Source organism: Crassostrea angulata, chromosome 7, assembly GCF_025612915.1.
Source record: "Crassostrea angulata isolate pt1a10 chromosome 7, ASM2561291v2, whole genome shotgun sequence".
NCBI classification, from domain to species: domain Eukaryota; kingdom Metazoa; phylum Mollusca; class Bivalvia; order Ostreida; family Ostreidae; genus Magallana; species Magallana angulata.
The window spans coordinates 515390-533124 of record NC_069117.1 but is presented as its reverse complement, the minus strand read 5'-3'; the positions used below and the strand labels follow the sequence as shown (position 1 = coordinate 533124).

The 17735-nt window shown below is 33.9% G+C and overlaps 1 protein-coding gene across 1 annotated transcript in view; it reads left to right on the top strand.

Annotated features, from left to right (window-relative positions):
* Window positions 1-17735, top strand: part of LOC128192554 (low-density lipoprotein receptor-related protein 2-like) — a 50121-nt gene that overhangs the window by 10933 nt on the left and 21453 nt on the right. The window contains 15 exon segments of the mRNA XM_052865333.1: window positions 290-485; window positions 1357-1481; window positions 1565-1721; window positions 2236-2351; window positions 3020-3145; window positions 3248-3418; window positions 4181-4298; window positions 5134-5351; window positions 8720-9155; window positions 14209-14461; window positions 14548-14695; window positions 14935-15045; window positions 15752-15902; window positions 16644-16749; window positions 16861-17008. Of these exon segments, the coding sequence (XP_052721293.1) occupies window positions 290-485; window positions 1357-1481; window positions 1565-1721; window positions 2236-2351; window positions 3020-3145; window positions 3248-3418; window positions 4181-4298; window positions 5134-5351; window positions 8720-9155; window positions 14209-14461; window positions 14548-14695; window positions 14935-15045; window positions 15752-15902; window positions 16644-16749; window positions 16861-17008 (2580 nt within the window).

Genomic DNA, 17735 nt, shown 5'->3' with positions numbered 1-17735 from the left:
TGCAAAATGTATATATACCTTTTTCGAATAAGAGCACCAAAATTTCCACTTGCAACCCCCCCCCCCCCTTAAACGGTATTATATCTCTATTTTTGAGCCAGTAACGCTATACTGCCAAAGTTTAGTGAATTAGATACCATTTAAAGTATATATTGACTCAGAAAAACTCAGAATAAATTCGTATGCTGTCGCCCTTGATTTTTTTCAATTGAAACAAACAAACTAACAATCAACTAAAAGCAAACATCCAAAACAAAACAATGAAAAATCTATTACCTTTTAAAACTAGGCTTCCAATATTCTGAAAGTTTGGCGCTCGATCACTCCACTGGAAACGTCTTCTTTGCGGCAGTGATGACACCAGGCCAGGTGACGTCAACAGGCCAGGATTTCATCAGAGTTATTCACCGAAAGTTGCTTCTTCAGAAAACTTTGTTGGAAAATCTTGATAGGCCTAGAAGCATTGCTCTCTTTTCGTCCAAAGGGTTTGTTTGTTAACGTTTATATAGTCATCTGCCAATGTAAGTCGTTTTGAAGTTCATTTTTAAATAGCGAGAAATAGTTTTTAATTATTTTGAGGTGTGGTCCCTTGGCTGGCCAGTTTATTTGTTAATTATTTCTGCGGAAGTCTTGGACAATTCCAGCCCTATGTACAGGTGCATTATCATCCTGAATTATGTAGTAATCATTTCCTTTAAACTGATGGTTGCGTGAAAGTACAATATCTCTCGTTATAAGATAATTTATCCAAAGTCTTCATACAATGCCTCCTTGTAGTCCTCGAAATATATTCTTACCTCTCTCATCCTAAATTTCTTTTGCCGTCTTGGTAAATTTTTGTATCTATTTCGCTGAGAATACCGCTAAAGAAAGCTGTAACGGTACTTTGCTTTAAGCCAGACATTCTGGCAATGTTAATCTTTTTTGACTGGCATCATTAAGTCATAAAGAGCGAGCAGATATGCTTGCTTTCCGATCGTTTGTCAACTATTTCCCTTTCGACATATCTTTCTTAACGTGGTGGTTTTCTCAAAATTAACAGACGACAACGATATGACATAAAAATGACGTATACATGTAGATTCACATGAAAATTGTTAAAGAACTTGGGGATTTCAGTTTTCAGAGAGCTGATGATAAATTTTTTTGTTAAAAACAATATTGTTTTTGTTTGTATTTGGCGGACATTTTCATATTTTTACGAATACTTTTGGTGGATGACTGTACCATCTACACTATCAAATTTCTATTAAAATTACCGGTGCTTGCTTGTTCAATGCATACAAATACAAAAAACTAGAATTCTTGTGTGTTTTATCTATTCTTTGCAATTGTTAATACTTCAATTACCTTCAGATTGATTTTCTGGACAGAAGTGGAAGTGGAACGTATTGGTAAAGCTTTCATGGATGGAACATCTAAGAAATATATTATCACAAATAAAATTCGCTGGCCAAATGGTGTAGCTATAGATTTTACTGGTAAATAATCAATTATTTTTATTTCAAACCTTGAATAATTTATGAACTCTAATTTTATTTAAGTCGAATATTTTTTTCTTAAGCGGAAAGGCTGTACTGGACTGACGGTTTTAACGAAATCGTAGAGTCCTCGGATTTAAACGGTGGGGATAGGAGAGTTGTATATAACGACAAGTATGCTCATCTTAGGAGTATCGCCATAGATGAACAGTTTATATACTACACAGGATATAATCGTCAGTAAGGTGTTTTTTTTTAAATTTCTTATCACTGTGATATCAATGTGATCTTAAAATAACGAAAATCTGCAGACTACTATGTATGATTTCTGCAATTGGTTGTCAACATCAACCGTTTGTTTAGGTTTAAATGATTTTAGAAAAATAGCAATACATTAAAGATCCTTTTTAAGAGGAATTTTTCAATTAGTTTATTGGTCTATATTCTATATGAATGTATTGTGACCCCAAAACCAATGACATCATTTTAACATATGTTTAATATCTTATGTAATGTATATGTAAAAACTTTTATGTAATGTATATGAGATTGATATTGAGCGAAATCTATGGAAAAAAACCAGTCCTAAGGATTAATTCAGTTGTCATGTGCATATCTTGAGAGTTAAATGTGTAACTTTTATTGATAACATTTACTCATTAGGTTCATATAAAAGATGAAGGTTGTATGACTGCATAATTATGATAATACTTTGTCACCTGTTTATACATTATTATTTTACTTTCTTTTACAGACGAATAATGAAGGTAGATAAGACCTCAGAAAGAAGAACCAAATTCATGGATAGTTATCCCGAACTCAATGTCCTAGTTGGACTTCAAGTTTATTCAAACAATTACACTATTGACGGTAATATCCCTGTTAGAACGAACACTTTTCATTCATATCATTTGAGATTTTTGAAATACCAGGGTACTTGGAATAAATTTGAATGGCTAATTAGGTCTTGCTAAAGCATTTTAAAGATTTACGGTTCAAAATACTCTATTTTTTCATTTTGATGAGCCTTAACATAATTCATAAGTACATGTATGTCATCAACTAGTTATCAAAACTCAATTTTGTTAGTAATTCTCTGCTTAGGTATATAGCTAAAAATCATTGACACAGCTTTGATAATTGATGCTTACAAGCTGAAATCAGCGAGTGATTTTTGATCTTGGACACAGTTTTGATCATTGTTCCCTACAAGCCGTAGACAGCGAGTGTCATTTATCATGAACACAGCTTGAATCATTGCTGCTTACAAGTTGTAGACAGCGAGTAATCATTAAGAAATCATTGACCGTGGACTTTTAATCATTATTGCTTAAAATCTGTAGAAACCGAGTTATAGTTGATCATGGACACAGTTTTGACCATTTTTATTTACAAGCTTTAGGCAGCGATTGATAATTGATCATGGACACGGCTTCCATCACTGCTGCTTACTAAAAATCTCATACATTTTATATGATTAAACATGTAAATATTGAAATCATATACATTACTCAAATGATTTACTTACGATTTTGTAGTAAATCCTCTATGTTCGAGAAATAATGGACTTTGTAGCACGTTCTGTTTTCCAACACCCACCGGAAGAACGTGTGGTTGTCAAGACAACACAGAACTTCTTTCAGATCAGAAAACTTGCGAAGGGGGTAAACAAATGTTTATGATCAACAAGAGGAAAGCCAGTTTGTATTTTTTTTATAAATGCATACAAAAGCATCATATAAATAATATAAATATTTAATTCTCAGTTTCCGTCTGTCCAACATCCCTGACAAATTTACAGTTACTGGACTGTGGGGCATATTCCGGACAAACATGTGAATTTGAATGCAAGAACGGCCTCCATAGAACAAACAACATATCCTTGAAATGTAACGCTTTGGGTCTATGGGAACCAGACCCCGATTCAATTTGCATAGGTAATTATTTAATAAATGATACTTTAGAATTCCTCTGTGTTTATTCAACATTGGACTGCTATTATCAATTCTAAATATCCGAAAACTATTACTAGTTTATCGCGTTTAATTTCAGAGTTACTATGTCCGTCTATTCTGTTGAATGCTGTCTTGGACTTTGGCTGTACTCGAAGAATCGGGGAAGCTTGTAAATTTATCTGCATGGAAAACTATATCCCACTATTTTCAGAAAATATTGTCTGCTCTGAAAAAGGAGTATGGAGACTTCAGAATTCGACAGAATTTTGTACAAGTAAGACCCTAAGACTATAAGAGGTATGTTAAGAGATTCGTTGTTGTATATTCTGAACTAAAGTGGGAAATTTGATGGTATTATCTTTTGAAATCAAAAAGTATATTTTAGATAACGCCAAATTTCTTGTTAATCTTTTTAGTGTAAAGGTTATTGAGTTATACCAGCTATAAGAAACGCTCGATTATATTTTTGTTTTGCCCTAAAATGTTTGCTAGTTATTTTAGTTAAATAATGCAGGTTAAAATTATCTGAAGAAGACAAAACACACTGAGCTACGTATTTACACAATTGATGCGGTTACGACATGGGATTTACAGCCAATGCTGATTCAATTAGTAATTTGTGGTGAATCGTGAATAACAATTATTGCATGAAATAGATATAAATTATTCACTTTTTGATTTCAGCGGTCTACAACTTGTTTAGTTCATTCTAGATAAACAATGCTAAAATATGTATACTTGTAGCCAATACCCCCACTTCCCAGACCTCTAATGACTCTCTGATCGCTTGGTTGGGAACAGTTGCTAGTCTTACTCTGGTCGCAGTAATTATTATCATCGTGTCCTGCAGGAAAAGGAAAAAGTAAGTCTTGTACTGCATCTGTAATTGTCATTTATATTGGAGCAGTATGTCCATTTACCGAATTATATCGGCGACTATCAAAATTAGCAACTCTTCCTTAAGGATTACGTTTACTCAGGGTTTGAGATTTCAAAAAATATTTTTATAAAGTTCAATATCTGAAGTCCAAAGTTGTTTTAAAAACACAAAATAACAACGTTATTAACAAATATCGATATTGATATCCATGATTTGTTTATTTGAGGAAGATATGGAAGATATTGAGGAAGATATATAGCTAGCACTAATTAAAATCAATAACACTAGGTGCATCTTTAAAGTGTCGGATCTAATATTTAGATACTAAGCAGGTAAACTGAATAAATAAAGCACTAAAAATAGCTAACGACACGCACAATATATATTGTCAAATTTTCGGGACACTCAGTCCCTTCTTCAGGGGGAAAAATAACATGGTGTTTTTATAAAGTTTCTTTAGAAGTTTTTACAGTAGCTCTAGATTTTATTCTCTTTGTTTTTACCCATGTTATTTTTTAATGTGTAGGTATATCGAGCATCACATTGCTGTTTTTTTTAGACGTTACGTGACAAAAATATGATTAGACATACATGTATATAATACCCATGAACAGACCAACTATAGCACAAGAGAGACAGAGAGAGAGAGAGAGAGAGAGAGAGAGAGAGAGAGAGAGAGAGAGAGAGAGAGAGAGAGAGAGAGAGGGTTTTTTCACTACATTATAAACAGTTTTCGTTCACATTCTTAACGACGGTGTCAAAATGCAACCGATCGATCTAAAAATTAAATCTCGTTTGAACCATTGTTTCGCTGTAGTTTGAGTGGGGAAGAGTCCGAGCGTCGGTCTAGAGATACAGCTTCTATCCCATCTTCGACCTACCATCAACAAAACAATGTGTACATTACCAACTCGGGGAGGTCATCAAGTGAATATGACAATTTAGATGAAATGATGCTCAGATATTTTAGTTACATGGAATTTGACGGGGAGTATTATTCGGAAATCAACAACGTGTTCAACTTTGACAGTACAAGTACTTCTTGAATCATTACTGGGCCATAATGATATTTCAATGTTGTTCATAGCAGCCTGTGACAATATGTCAAGATACTTGTATCCTTCTTTTTTATATTTTCCAATAAACCATTGACATTGTTGAATTTTTGTGGACCTTTTTTTATCCAATTTTGTGACAATATTCGTCAAATATATGAAATCATTGACAGGGATGGGGAAATGGTAATATGGAACGGTTGACTTTAATTAATTAAGCAATTGATTTACTTAAAAGTAATGTGTAATTGGCAACATTTCCAATTACATGTAATTGTAATTCCATTCATTATTTTTTGAAGGCCAATTCCCCATCCAAAGACTCATTTGAGACAAATAATTCTGATGATTTGCTTGATATCTTTCCAAAAATTTAGATATCCCCCCATGAAAATGAATGAAGTTTCATTGGTTTATAGGTAAATTGTTTTTGTTATATATTTAAGCATCTCATTCTTCTCCTTTTGTTTTTATTGTATTTTTATTGTGCACATGGTCATGAGATTGAAGATGAGTGTAATCAGCACAGAAACATCACTATTTCATTTGTTCTCAACATTTATGAAAAAAATTAATTCAGAATTCATAATGAAGGAAACTACTTTTTCGTGCCGAAGGCCCTTTTAAAAGTATATGATGAACATTTCAATGTTATTTTTATTTGATTGGGCTTTATCTTTTAAAAAGTTTTAAAGATTTATTAGGTTTTGAACATATTTTGTAGGGTCCGTTAAACGATAATTCAGATTAAACAAAGTCAAAATAAAACTAAGAAGCCAAAAGTATTATTCATAGAAGTACTTCAAAGTGAGCAATTATTTCAACACACCGTTACCTCTGATAATGTTTGCATGTAAAACAGAATACTTTTTGTTTATCAGAAATGTCTGTTTTTTTTTTTACATTGGGAATTTTCTTTTGTGAAATTGGTTAATAGGTGGGATCTAGTTATAGGAGTAAACTTCTAGTTTTGGTATTATTGAAGGAAATTGATCATTTAGCTATTGACACATATATTTACTTATTTGCAGTATATTTTCCAGACAATTAACTACAGTATCTCCAGGTGTCATTAAAAATGATGAACTAGCACAAGCACAAGATTTAAAAAAGTTTCCTAAAGGCCTTAACGGTCACCTGAGTAGCATATAACCCATACACAAACTTGTCGAGTAGTCTCAAATATTCTTTTAATTGGGTTTCATTTTGGAGTAGAAAAATTATAAATTTGTAATGACGACCACCTTCCTGCTTGAAATCTTTCAAAAAGAACTATGAAACCTATAATTTTGGTGTTAAGCTTAAATATCTGGTCTACAAAATCATGAATTCAGTTTTCCTTTCATGTGTGGGGGAGTAAAGAAGATACTTTTTTAACATTATATGCATCAACACTTATACATCCATATTGGCCCTGCCCTAGACTCAAATCCATACTCAAGGGGACATGAAATTTATAATGTTAGTAGAGGACTTCCTGGTAAACATAATTATTAAGTCAGTTTTTCATTCAAATGTGTGTTAATGGAGAAGAAGAATTTAAAACATTATATGCATTAACACTATATTGCTATATTGCCGCCCCCCTGATGTCCTGAACCCCTGACCCAGGGGCCATGAATTTCACAATTTAGGTAGAGGAGTTAGTGGACATCATAACAATGTATTCAGTTTTTTGCCCACATGTTTGGGAGAAAAGAAGATTTTTTAAGATTTCATACATTTTGAATATATGGCCACATTGGCCCCACCCTAGAGCCTGATCCCCTGACACAGGGGTCATGAATTTCACAATTATGGTAGAGGGCTTCATGGGCAACATAATCATGCATTTAGTTTTTAACAAATGTATATGGGAGTAGAAAAGAAGATTTTCTAAGATTCAATACATTTTTCCTAAATGGCCATATTGGCCCCACTCCAGAGCCCGAACCCCTGATCAAGGGGCCATGAATTTCACAATTTTGGTAGAGGGCTTCATGGACATCATAACCATGCAACCAGTTTTTTCCTCACATGTGTGGGATTAGAGAATAAGGTTTTTGAAAATTTGGCTTTTTTTAATATTTGGCCCCAGCTTTTGTGCCCCGGGGGTGGTAGAGCCATGTATTTCACAATTTAAATTTCTCTTACCATAGAGATGCCTCACATGAAAAATGGTAACAATTGAACTTGTAGATTTTAAGAAGAAGTTAATAATGTAAAATTGTTAACACACGACGGACGACGTACGACGACGGGCGAAAACGGATAACAATAGTTTACTCAGGTGACATAAAAATTGCTGAGAGCGTTCTGATATTTAAAACAGGGACGACTATTTGAAGGTGGAAAATTTGGCCGGAACAATTTTTCATTTTTCAGAAGGTGGCGTGGGGTGTTGATGCTTATATGGGCTTGTTTTCCAATAGGAAACTCTTTGTGGGAGAAAAGTCTATGTCACAGAACTGGGTGTCAAAAAATTGGTTAAAGATGTTGTAAATGTACTTTAGCATTTTGATAAGAATGCGGTAAATCACAGAAACCTCCATTTAACTTAATGATTTTTATTTATTTTATGATGTCTAAGTGACGCATTTGTTAAGCTCCGATAGAGCAAACCAAAAAATAAATTTAAGATATACTTTCCATTTAAGTTTATATTCTGTAAAAATAATGTGTTAATCCTTTTTAAATCCTCTTTTGAAGCGGCGATAATGATAGCTTACATTTTCTTCGCCATTCTGGAATTGTTTTTATCATTGAAGTTTTGTGAAGGCAAGTTTGTTTTTATTATAAAGCATTTTTTTTTATAGTTTTAAAGTTTTGATTAATAAACTAGTGTACAGATTAGGAAAGCTGTTGTCAATTTTGGTCTCATTTCACGACTAGCATAGAAAGCAAAATTGTGTATGTGATTCAGAAAACATGCTTACAGTAAGGAATTTTCACTTTTCTCATTTTCCATTCCTCTAATTAATTTGGACAATATCCGATTGCCTGTGTCAATTATTAGCACAAGGTAAAATGTAACAATAATATTTTATTTGAGATATATTAATTCAACGGCATATAATTTCTATATGACGTCATTCATATGCGAGTATTTAATCGAGTTGGTACTCGGGACAAAACGTTATACTAATTTACATGATAATTTAAAAAAAAAAAATAAAATAATAAAAAAAAAATAAAAAACAGATTTTTTTTTAACTTTTGTTCCAATTAAACTTTTTGTTGTACAAGATGACTATGCATAAACCAATTGAGATATGCACTACATTAATCAAATGCATGGAAGTTGAAAACATGCCATGAAATTTTGATTTCATAGTATGTCTTTTTAAATTCAAAATTATTTTTATACAGCTGTTACAAAAGAAAAGGGTATCATATATGGAGTTGATAGTCCTCCATCTTTGGTAACTCTTACCAAAATAACCCAATCAAGTGATGAAGCGCTAAATTACACAATATATTCTACTGACTTTGGTGTTCGAAGCATAGCTGTTGACCCGAAATCGGGAGTTGTTTTTCAAGCATCTGGCAATACCATTTCTTCAATTCATAACTACAGTCTTTCAAATAGTAACAATTATCTTACATCGATCGAGTTTAATGGAAAGTCGAATGATGTAGGAGAAATAGCATTCGATTACCTTTCGAACAACCTATTTTGGTGTGACTCGCTTTTAAATTGGATTGCTATGAAACCCGCCTACACCCATGTGCCACATATGTATAAGGTCGTGGTGCAGGACACCATACGACGACCAGAGGGGCTTATTCTGGATCCTTTAGATGGGTAGGTACTAGCACTCTTTTTACTTGCGGTTCATATAGTAATAACTTTAATAGCAAGCTAATTAATACAATTCTAGTATATATTATATTTCGCTATATAAATTGTAAAATTGCTTAGTAGAAAGATAACACTTGTGGTGGGTTCGGATGCTACATTTATTCTAACTAAACTTTCACACAGATTAATGCTTTCCCATGCATTCTAACATTTATAATGTAAACAATTGTTGGTCTCACATAAACACACAGCAAGCGCTAATGGCTAGCTGGCTGAAGGATTAAGATAAACTCTTTCTAATGGACATTACATCCCTCCTTTCCTTTGAATTTTAATTGTTGTCATTTATTGTTTGTTTATGAAAGTCACTTATGAAATTATCACTGATATTAACATTGTCCAAATTATATAGAAACGTTCATTTTGTTTATAAAATGTTATCAGTCACTCACAACATTTATACATAACTAATTAATACAAGATTGATTATAAAACTGAACTACACTGAACAAGCCAGAGGATTATTATGCCTCTCAACACGACTTGTTATGTTTTACTTAGAAACATAATCATCTAGATATTTTGGACGATTTGTTTTCTGCCTTAAATTATAGCGCGGAGTCATTGGTATCGCATCTGGAGACTTCGTTGTTTCTGTGTTGGTTTCTGGGTTGTTTACATCTCCGTTATCGCATTCATCAGACTGGTCAATAATAACTTCTGCTGGTTTTATTTCTTTGAATTCACTGGAGTTTCTTGTAACGGTTTTGTTTTCGTTTGATGCTGTTATCATGGATCCCTTTTTCCCTATGACTTCCAATGGCTCGATTTCGTACGGAGTAGATAGTTTATTGCGTTTCTTTTGTTGAACAATAACTCTGTCTCCCTTTCTTAAAGATGAATGCTTCGCATTGTTTTTCTTGTCTGCATAATGTTTCATCTTTTGTTTCTGATTTTCATCCCGTCTCCGCATTTCCGTTTTTCTGAATTTCGTTGTTTTAGGGTTTTCCGGAAGACGAACTTTTATATTTCTTCCAAATAAAGCTTCCGCCGGTGGAACTTTTGTTGTAGAATGGGGCGTTGCTCGGTAATTTCTCAGAAATTGGAAAATATCTTGTTTCCAATTGCGGCTCTCTGCATGCGATGTTTTGACAACTTTTCCTATGGTCCGCATAAACCGTTCAACTTCTCCATTAGCTCTTGGCCATAATGGTGTAATTTTACGGTGCGTAAATCCCATATATTTCGTAAATTCGTTAAATTCATGGCTTCGAAATGGAGGTCCGTTGTCTGTCTTGACAATATTCGGAATTCCATGTGTAGAAAAAATCTTATCCAATTTCGTCATTGTTGATCTTGCTGAAGTTGAATATACAATTTCTATCTCCGGATATCTCGAATAGTCGTCAATTACCACTAGTAAGTATTCTCCGGATGGGAAAGGACCGCAAAAATCTACGCTTACTTCCAACCACGGTTTGTTTGGTAGCTTTGACATCCTCAACGGTTCTATCTTGTTGGCAGGAACAGATGATAGACATGGGATGCAAGATTTGCATAGGTTTTCTACCATTGAGTCGATTCCAGGGAACCAAATTTTTTCCCTAAGCAATTGTTTCGTTTTAACAATGCCTTGATGTCCTTCATGTGCTATGTCGACTATTTTCCTCTGTAGTGATGAAGGAATCACTAGTCTTGATCCTCTTAAAAGAATTTCCATCTCTTCATGTTTTCCAATACACAGCTCGTTCCTTAGTTTGTAAAACGACTGCATTGACATATTGTCAGACTTAGTTTTCCATTTTCCAGTCCTCAGATTTTGAATAACCATTTGTAGATTTGCATCATTTGCTGTGCATTCTGCTACTTCCAATAAAGTAACAGTTTTGGGGACAGCATGTTGTGCAACAAAGTTGACAAATTCTTCCCCTATTTTCTCTTCTTTTGATCCATTCTCATCGGTTCGTATATCCGGGTGTCTGGACATATAGTCGGCTGGGTTGTCAACTCCTTTCTTATATTTGACATGAAAATCATATGCTTGCAAACGCAAACGCCATCTTTCAATCCTTGCAGGGGGTTTTGATTTCGGATTGTTGAATATACTTTCTAGCGGTTTATGGTCAGTAACCAATGTAAACCTGGATCCGTATATGTACAAGTGAAAATGTTCGCAGCTCCAAACGATGGCTAAAGCTTCTCTTTCTGTTTGTGAATAACGTTGTTCTACTTGGGTCAATGATCTGCTGGCATACGCAACAATTTTTCCTTCCTGGAAAAGGATAGCTCCAAGTCCAACTGGGCTTGCATCAACAACTACTTCCGCTGATTTGTTCTGGTCATAGTATGACATAACAGTATCACTTGTAAGTGAATTCTTTAGCTTTTCAAACGCCAACTGTTGTTTCGTTTCCCACTTCCACGCCATATTCTTCTGTGTGAGAATCCTTATCGGTTGCGTAATTGTTGAGTAATCTTGAATAAATCTAGATACATAATTTGTCATTCCAAGAAAACTTTTAACTTCACTTGTGTTTGTTGGACTTTTCGCTGACTTGATAGCTTGTATTTTAGCAGGATCAGCTGAAATGCCATCTGCGGAAAATACATAGCCAAAAAAAGATAGCTTTTGTTTGTTAAACTCACATTTTGGTCGGTTTAGTGTTATGTTGCGCTCCCGTAGCCGTTCCATGACTTTTCTTAAACGCGTATCATGTTGTTCTTGTGTTTCCCCATACACTATGATGTCGTCACTCATATTCTTTACCCCTTGTAAGCCTTGGAGTGATTCATGAACAGTCTCTTGAAAAATTTCAGCAGCTGATGAAATGCCAAAGTTGAGACGTTTATATCGGCGCAATCCTACGTGAGTTGTGAACGTCGTTATGTATCTTGATTGCTCTTCCAATTCAATTTGGTGATACCCTGCATTCATATCCAATTTTGAGAAGATTTTGGCTCCATTTAAATCATGAATTATGTCATCAACTGTAGGTGTGATATGTCTTGTTCTTTGAATTGCCTTATTAGGTAAACGCATATCCACGCACATCCTAATTTCATCTGGTTTTTTCGGTTTGGGTGCAACGACAATTGGTGAAACCCAAGGTGTAGGGCCTTCTACTTTCTCGATGATGTCAAGATCCTCAAGCCTTCTTAACTCTGCTTCTACTTTCTTTCGTAAATGGAAAGGTATCCGTCGGTGAGGCTGAACAGTAGGTTTGATGCTTTTGTCGACGTGAATTTTCACTTTTACATCTTTTATTTTTCCAATTCCTTGAAACAGGTCAGCAAACTCTTCACATATTTCATTCACATCTGTTGACAACCGATTGATCACTGGTATGATACCAAGATCTACGGCACTTTGGTATCCTAGGAGTGTACCACAATTTCCTTCGACTACATAGAATTTTTCAACAGCTATTTTGGACTTTGTTTCAATGGTCGCAGTGAAATATCCAAACGTTTTTATGTCGTTTTTACAACCATATGCGAAAATTCTTGTACTTGATTTGCTCAGTTTAGGTTTTGGATGCAGTTTGGAAAACGTGACCTCGTCTAAAATATTAACACTGGAGCCTGTGTCAATCAACATGTGAAAGCGTTGCCCATTAAGCGTAATATTAAACTTTGGTTGTTTTGTTGTAGAGTTGTTCCTGACGCTGAATACGTATCCATCATCTTCATCACAGTCCTGGATTTGTTTAACATGTTTTTTCTTAAACTGGGGTTTTGATTTACAATAAGCAGCGAAATGATTTTCTCGTCCACAGTTACTACAGATTTGTTTGAATGCTGGACACTTTGTCTTGTGGGGGTAATGGCCGCCACAGTTATAACATTTAGAACTCTGTCTATATGTACCTTTTGTTCTCGGCTCTGGATTTCGCCTTGGTTTCCAATGATGAGTTCTTTGTCCTGATTCCTTTTGGTGTATTTTGTTTACACTGGAATTGTTATTTTCGATTCCCGATGCCTGCTTCTCTGCCAGTTCTAATGTTCTTGCCGTTTCTAGTAGCTTGTTGAGTGTCATCTCCTCACTAAGTGCTTTTCTTCTTAATTTTGATGATGTGCAGCTCTGTATGATCTGAGACTTGATCTCACTATCATTGTCTGCAAATTCACATTTTGTAACGAGTTGTCTCAATCGGGTGTGGTATGTGTCCACCGTTTCCCCTTCCGATTGCTCCGTTTGTCGGAAAACGTACCGCTCGTATTCCTTGTTTACTTTTGGTTCAAAGTAATTTTTCAACGCATCTTTGGCCTGGTCATAATTCTCGTCATTCCCTGTATCGGCAAAAGTGTCGAAAATGTTATAGACTTCCTCGCCAGCGTAATGAAGGAGTAGCGCACGTTTCCTCTTGTTATCTGTGATTTTCATTCCAACGAATAAGTTTTCCAGTCTCTGTACCCATTTCCTCCATCGGGTACCTATTGCTCCCTCAGCATGGACAGGAAATTTAGGAAAAACCGGTAGTCCAGATTCTGCCATTGTGTTTTCCTTCAAAGTTGAATAAAAATCCTCGTCGCCATTGTAAAATTGCTTAGTAGAAAGATAACACTTGTGGTGGGTTCGGATGCTACATTTATTCTAACTAAACTTTCACACAGATTAATGCTTTCCCATGCATTCTAACATTTATAATGTAAACAATTGTTGGTCTCACATAAACACACAGCAAGCGCTAATGGCTAGCTGGCTGAAGGATTAAGATAAACTCTTTCTAATGGACATTACATAAATGTATTGTTAAAATATATGTAAACTGCTCAACTCAAGTTTATGTGTCATAATTATAAACTCTTTAGCCACCGAATTAATTTTGTTTTAAAATAAATTTGGACGTGTTGTCTTCTAAAATAATAGTTTTTTTTTACAATATTTATACATAACGTCAAGCAGACTAATGTGTTCTTTTGCACAATCCATTATAACAGTAGCAAGAAAGATAGCATGATGAAGTTGGAAAATGAAATAGCGTGTTTCAAATGGTTTTAAAATAGATGTATTTTGAATATGTTTTTATTATGTAATCGTTTTTCTCTCATCCAGATATATGTTCTTTTCGGATAAAAACCCAAATTGTCGCATCACTAGAGCTTCACTTAATGGTGATAATACAACAGTAATTGTGTACAAAGGCTTGATATCTGTACCTACCTTGTCTGTTGACCCTGACAACAAGATGATTTACTTTGCCGACACAGTCCGAGACACCATCGAGGTCTGTGATTACGATGGATCCAACAGAAGAGTAATACGTAGAACGAACCTCGCTACCATCAACGCTATACACTATTACGAGGTACAGGGATATTGAATTTATATTTAAATTTTTTGGTTTGTAACTTTTCTTGAAATTAATTTAAGATTCTTAATTGTTTTATACAGAGTGCTATATACACAGTTGGAATTCCCAAAAAACAAGTCCGAGGATTTAACTCGTCTTCAGGAAAAATGATGTACAATGTGGATTTCACTCTTGGAACACCTTGGACAGTGACTGTCTATGATTCAGAAAATCTACAAAATTTCTCTAGTAGGTGAACATAGTTTAAAATATTACGCGTTATATTATATATGTACAATTCCATAATTTTTGGCTGTTGTAAAAAAGTGATTTATATTTCTAGAAGAAACACATTGTATACATTATTGATCAGGAAAACAAACAATATTTATTTTAAGAGTTTATCTTGTTATTGTTAATATGATAATTCCTTATCATTGACCAATAGATTGTTGCGTTTTATATCGATAATTTGTCTTTTATAATAGATCCATGTTCTTCAAAACAATGTGAACAGATCTGTGTGAATACTCCCGCCGGTCCCGCCTGTTTATGTTACGAGACATTTGATCTGGCACTAGACGGCATCTCCTGCAATAGTAATGTTTTTATATGCATTAAATCAAATAAAGCGTTACATTTTTTCAATCAAAACCATTTCTGAAATATTGATATTATTTTGTTTTTAAAGTTTATGCCGTTTGACGGAACATATTTTTGTTCTTCTTCTGGCCTTTTCATATTTCTCCCTTATAATAACACATAAATTGTATATTTGTAGGCAAATCTTTAGTCTACAGTAAAGGTTTTGTTATTAGCAGCCCAACTGCCTTTGTAATGATAGATATCTTGAATTTGAATACGAATGACTTGGACGTAACACAAAGACTTGATGACCCATCCGCTTATATTCAATCTTTCACCGTGGATGCCACGAATGAGCTTATATACTACATAGACAGCAAAAACAGAGTCCTGAAACAATTGGATATTAAGACGAAGAAAATTCATACTCTTACAAATATTGGCACTGGAAATGGTAGCTTTTTTATGTGATGCAACACATGCAAAAACTTTTTAAGTAGTTTATATAAGTAGTTTATTAAAGTTGCCAGAGCAAAATTGTTATATGTATTTTAGTTAATTTTATGATTACATCTCTATTGAGCAACCAGATTGTTATCAGGAAAATGTTTATACATTGGAGATTAATATAACAATTTTCCAATATAATCCTTATAGAGTCACATTTTTCCTACTGAAGATCTATTTAAACGTCTATTCAATCAATTTGTTTTTATATAGATTTGGTTTTGGACTGGCATTTGAATCTTCTGGGATGGATCGATGTTGAATCGTTTGAATTGGTCTCATTCAACCTTAGCTCAGGACATCTTTCCACTGTTTATTCAAGTCTTTTCTCTGAAGAATCGTTTACAGTTGACCCAAACACAGGGTATGTGAGCTAGAATATCATATAATTCATTTAAAAAAAACACATGTTTACTATTTTAAAGGAGATTTATTGTAATAAACTAATACAATAATAGCTAAATGCAGTCCTGTATCGCGATAAATGATTTTTACTCTCAAGAAAAAAGCAGAAAAAGTGTAAAATGAAAAACACATGACTTCTGTTTTCTTTTTATAAAGCTACCTTTTCTAATATGAAATAATTTTTTGCGATAGATGCACCTTTTTCTGTATGCTTTACTAAAATTTGAAATCTGTAAACGCTCAGTGTAAAATTTCAGGACACTTTTTTGGATTTCTGGAACACCACCATCTTTGATTAAAACCGGAAGCTGGAATAAATCGTCGCCGCGAACTTTAATTACATCAGCTGAATTGACAGTCCCTAAAGCCATTTATTATGACGTAACGGACAACAGGTAAATTAAAATATTTCAATCAACTGACCAATTGAACCTGAAGCATCTTTATTTGATGGGACATAATACAATGCGTACAGCTGTTTTTTAATTATCAGATGATCAAAATATGATAAATTTTGATCTTATAAAAAAATATATAAAATTTGAAGGGTGTATATATTAACTTAAAATGCATTAAATAATAAATTAAAACCATAACAAAACCTTAAAAAAAAGTTGAATTTGAAGCATTTGATGAATACCTGTATATTGTTGTACATTGCTGTTTTAATGGCATGTTGAATTATCTTTATTGTCAACAGGTTATATTGGTTGGATGGATCATTGATTAAAAGTTGTTTAAATAATGGGTCTGATATCGTGACACACAGTCTTGCTACAGATGCCCAGAAATTAATATCCTTTAAGGTAGGTTTACATTTATCATTTAATATGTACGCGGTTTTATTTTTCTATGCATGTCGATACACTTGCTTAAACACGACCTGCAATACATACTATGTATTTTCGTTGCATTAGGAATACTTTGTTTGGATGACTGCAAAGGAACTTTACTATGGATTGAAGAGTACGAACATATTCTATAAATCGTTAGACATGTCGGAGGTTCTACAAAATATGTCCAATTTAGTGGTGTATGATCCCTATTTACAAAACTCCAGAGCAGGTATTCTTTATAAAAATTTCTTTGTGAAGGCACGTTAAAACGAACAGAATTGCAATAGAATATAATGTGGAATCACAATTGTTCGTAGGGGACCATGTTCGTGATTTTCATGAGTAATCCTTGTCCATGAATTTACATCCCCAGAACGTATATGCAATCATTTGTTTGATATTCAATAAGATTATCCTGATAAAACTTCCAACGAAATTACGTCTCTAGGATTAAGACAATTTTTGCTCCCCACAAACATTGACCCCCACGAATAAAAATTGAATCCACACTATTGTTGTTTGCTATATTAAATCAAAGTACTGAAGAACTGACGGGAGTTGATTTTGTCGATGTTTATTTATTTTAAAATCAATGATATGTTATTTTGCATGACAAGTACATGTATACGTAGTTTCTAATTTGAATTACGCATATTTTTATAATATGAATTTTTGAACTTTTTCGACTAGAATGTTGAGAAACCTCCATATGAATCATGTTAAATAATATTTAAAGATAAAATTAATTCAATCAAACTATGTATCAGTGGTAGAAATATTTCTCGAAAAATGTATGGATCCAAGCAATATTGAACTCTAGTCTCGTTCAACCAAACGCTCGGCTAACACCGTAAATCTCCGACAAGGGTTTACGGAGACAGCCGAGCGTCGAGTTGAACGAGACTATATTGAACTCTGGCGTAGGAATACATACGACTACAAAAATATTTAAATTG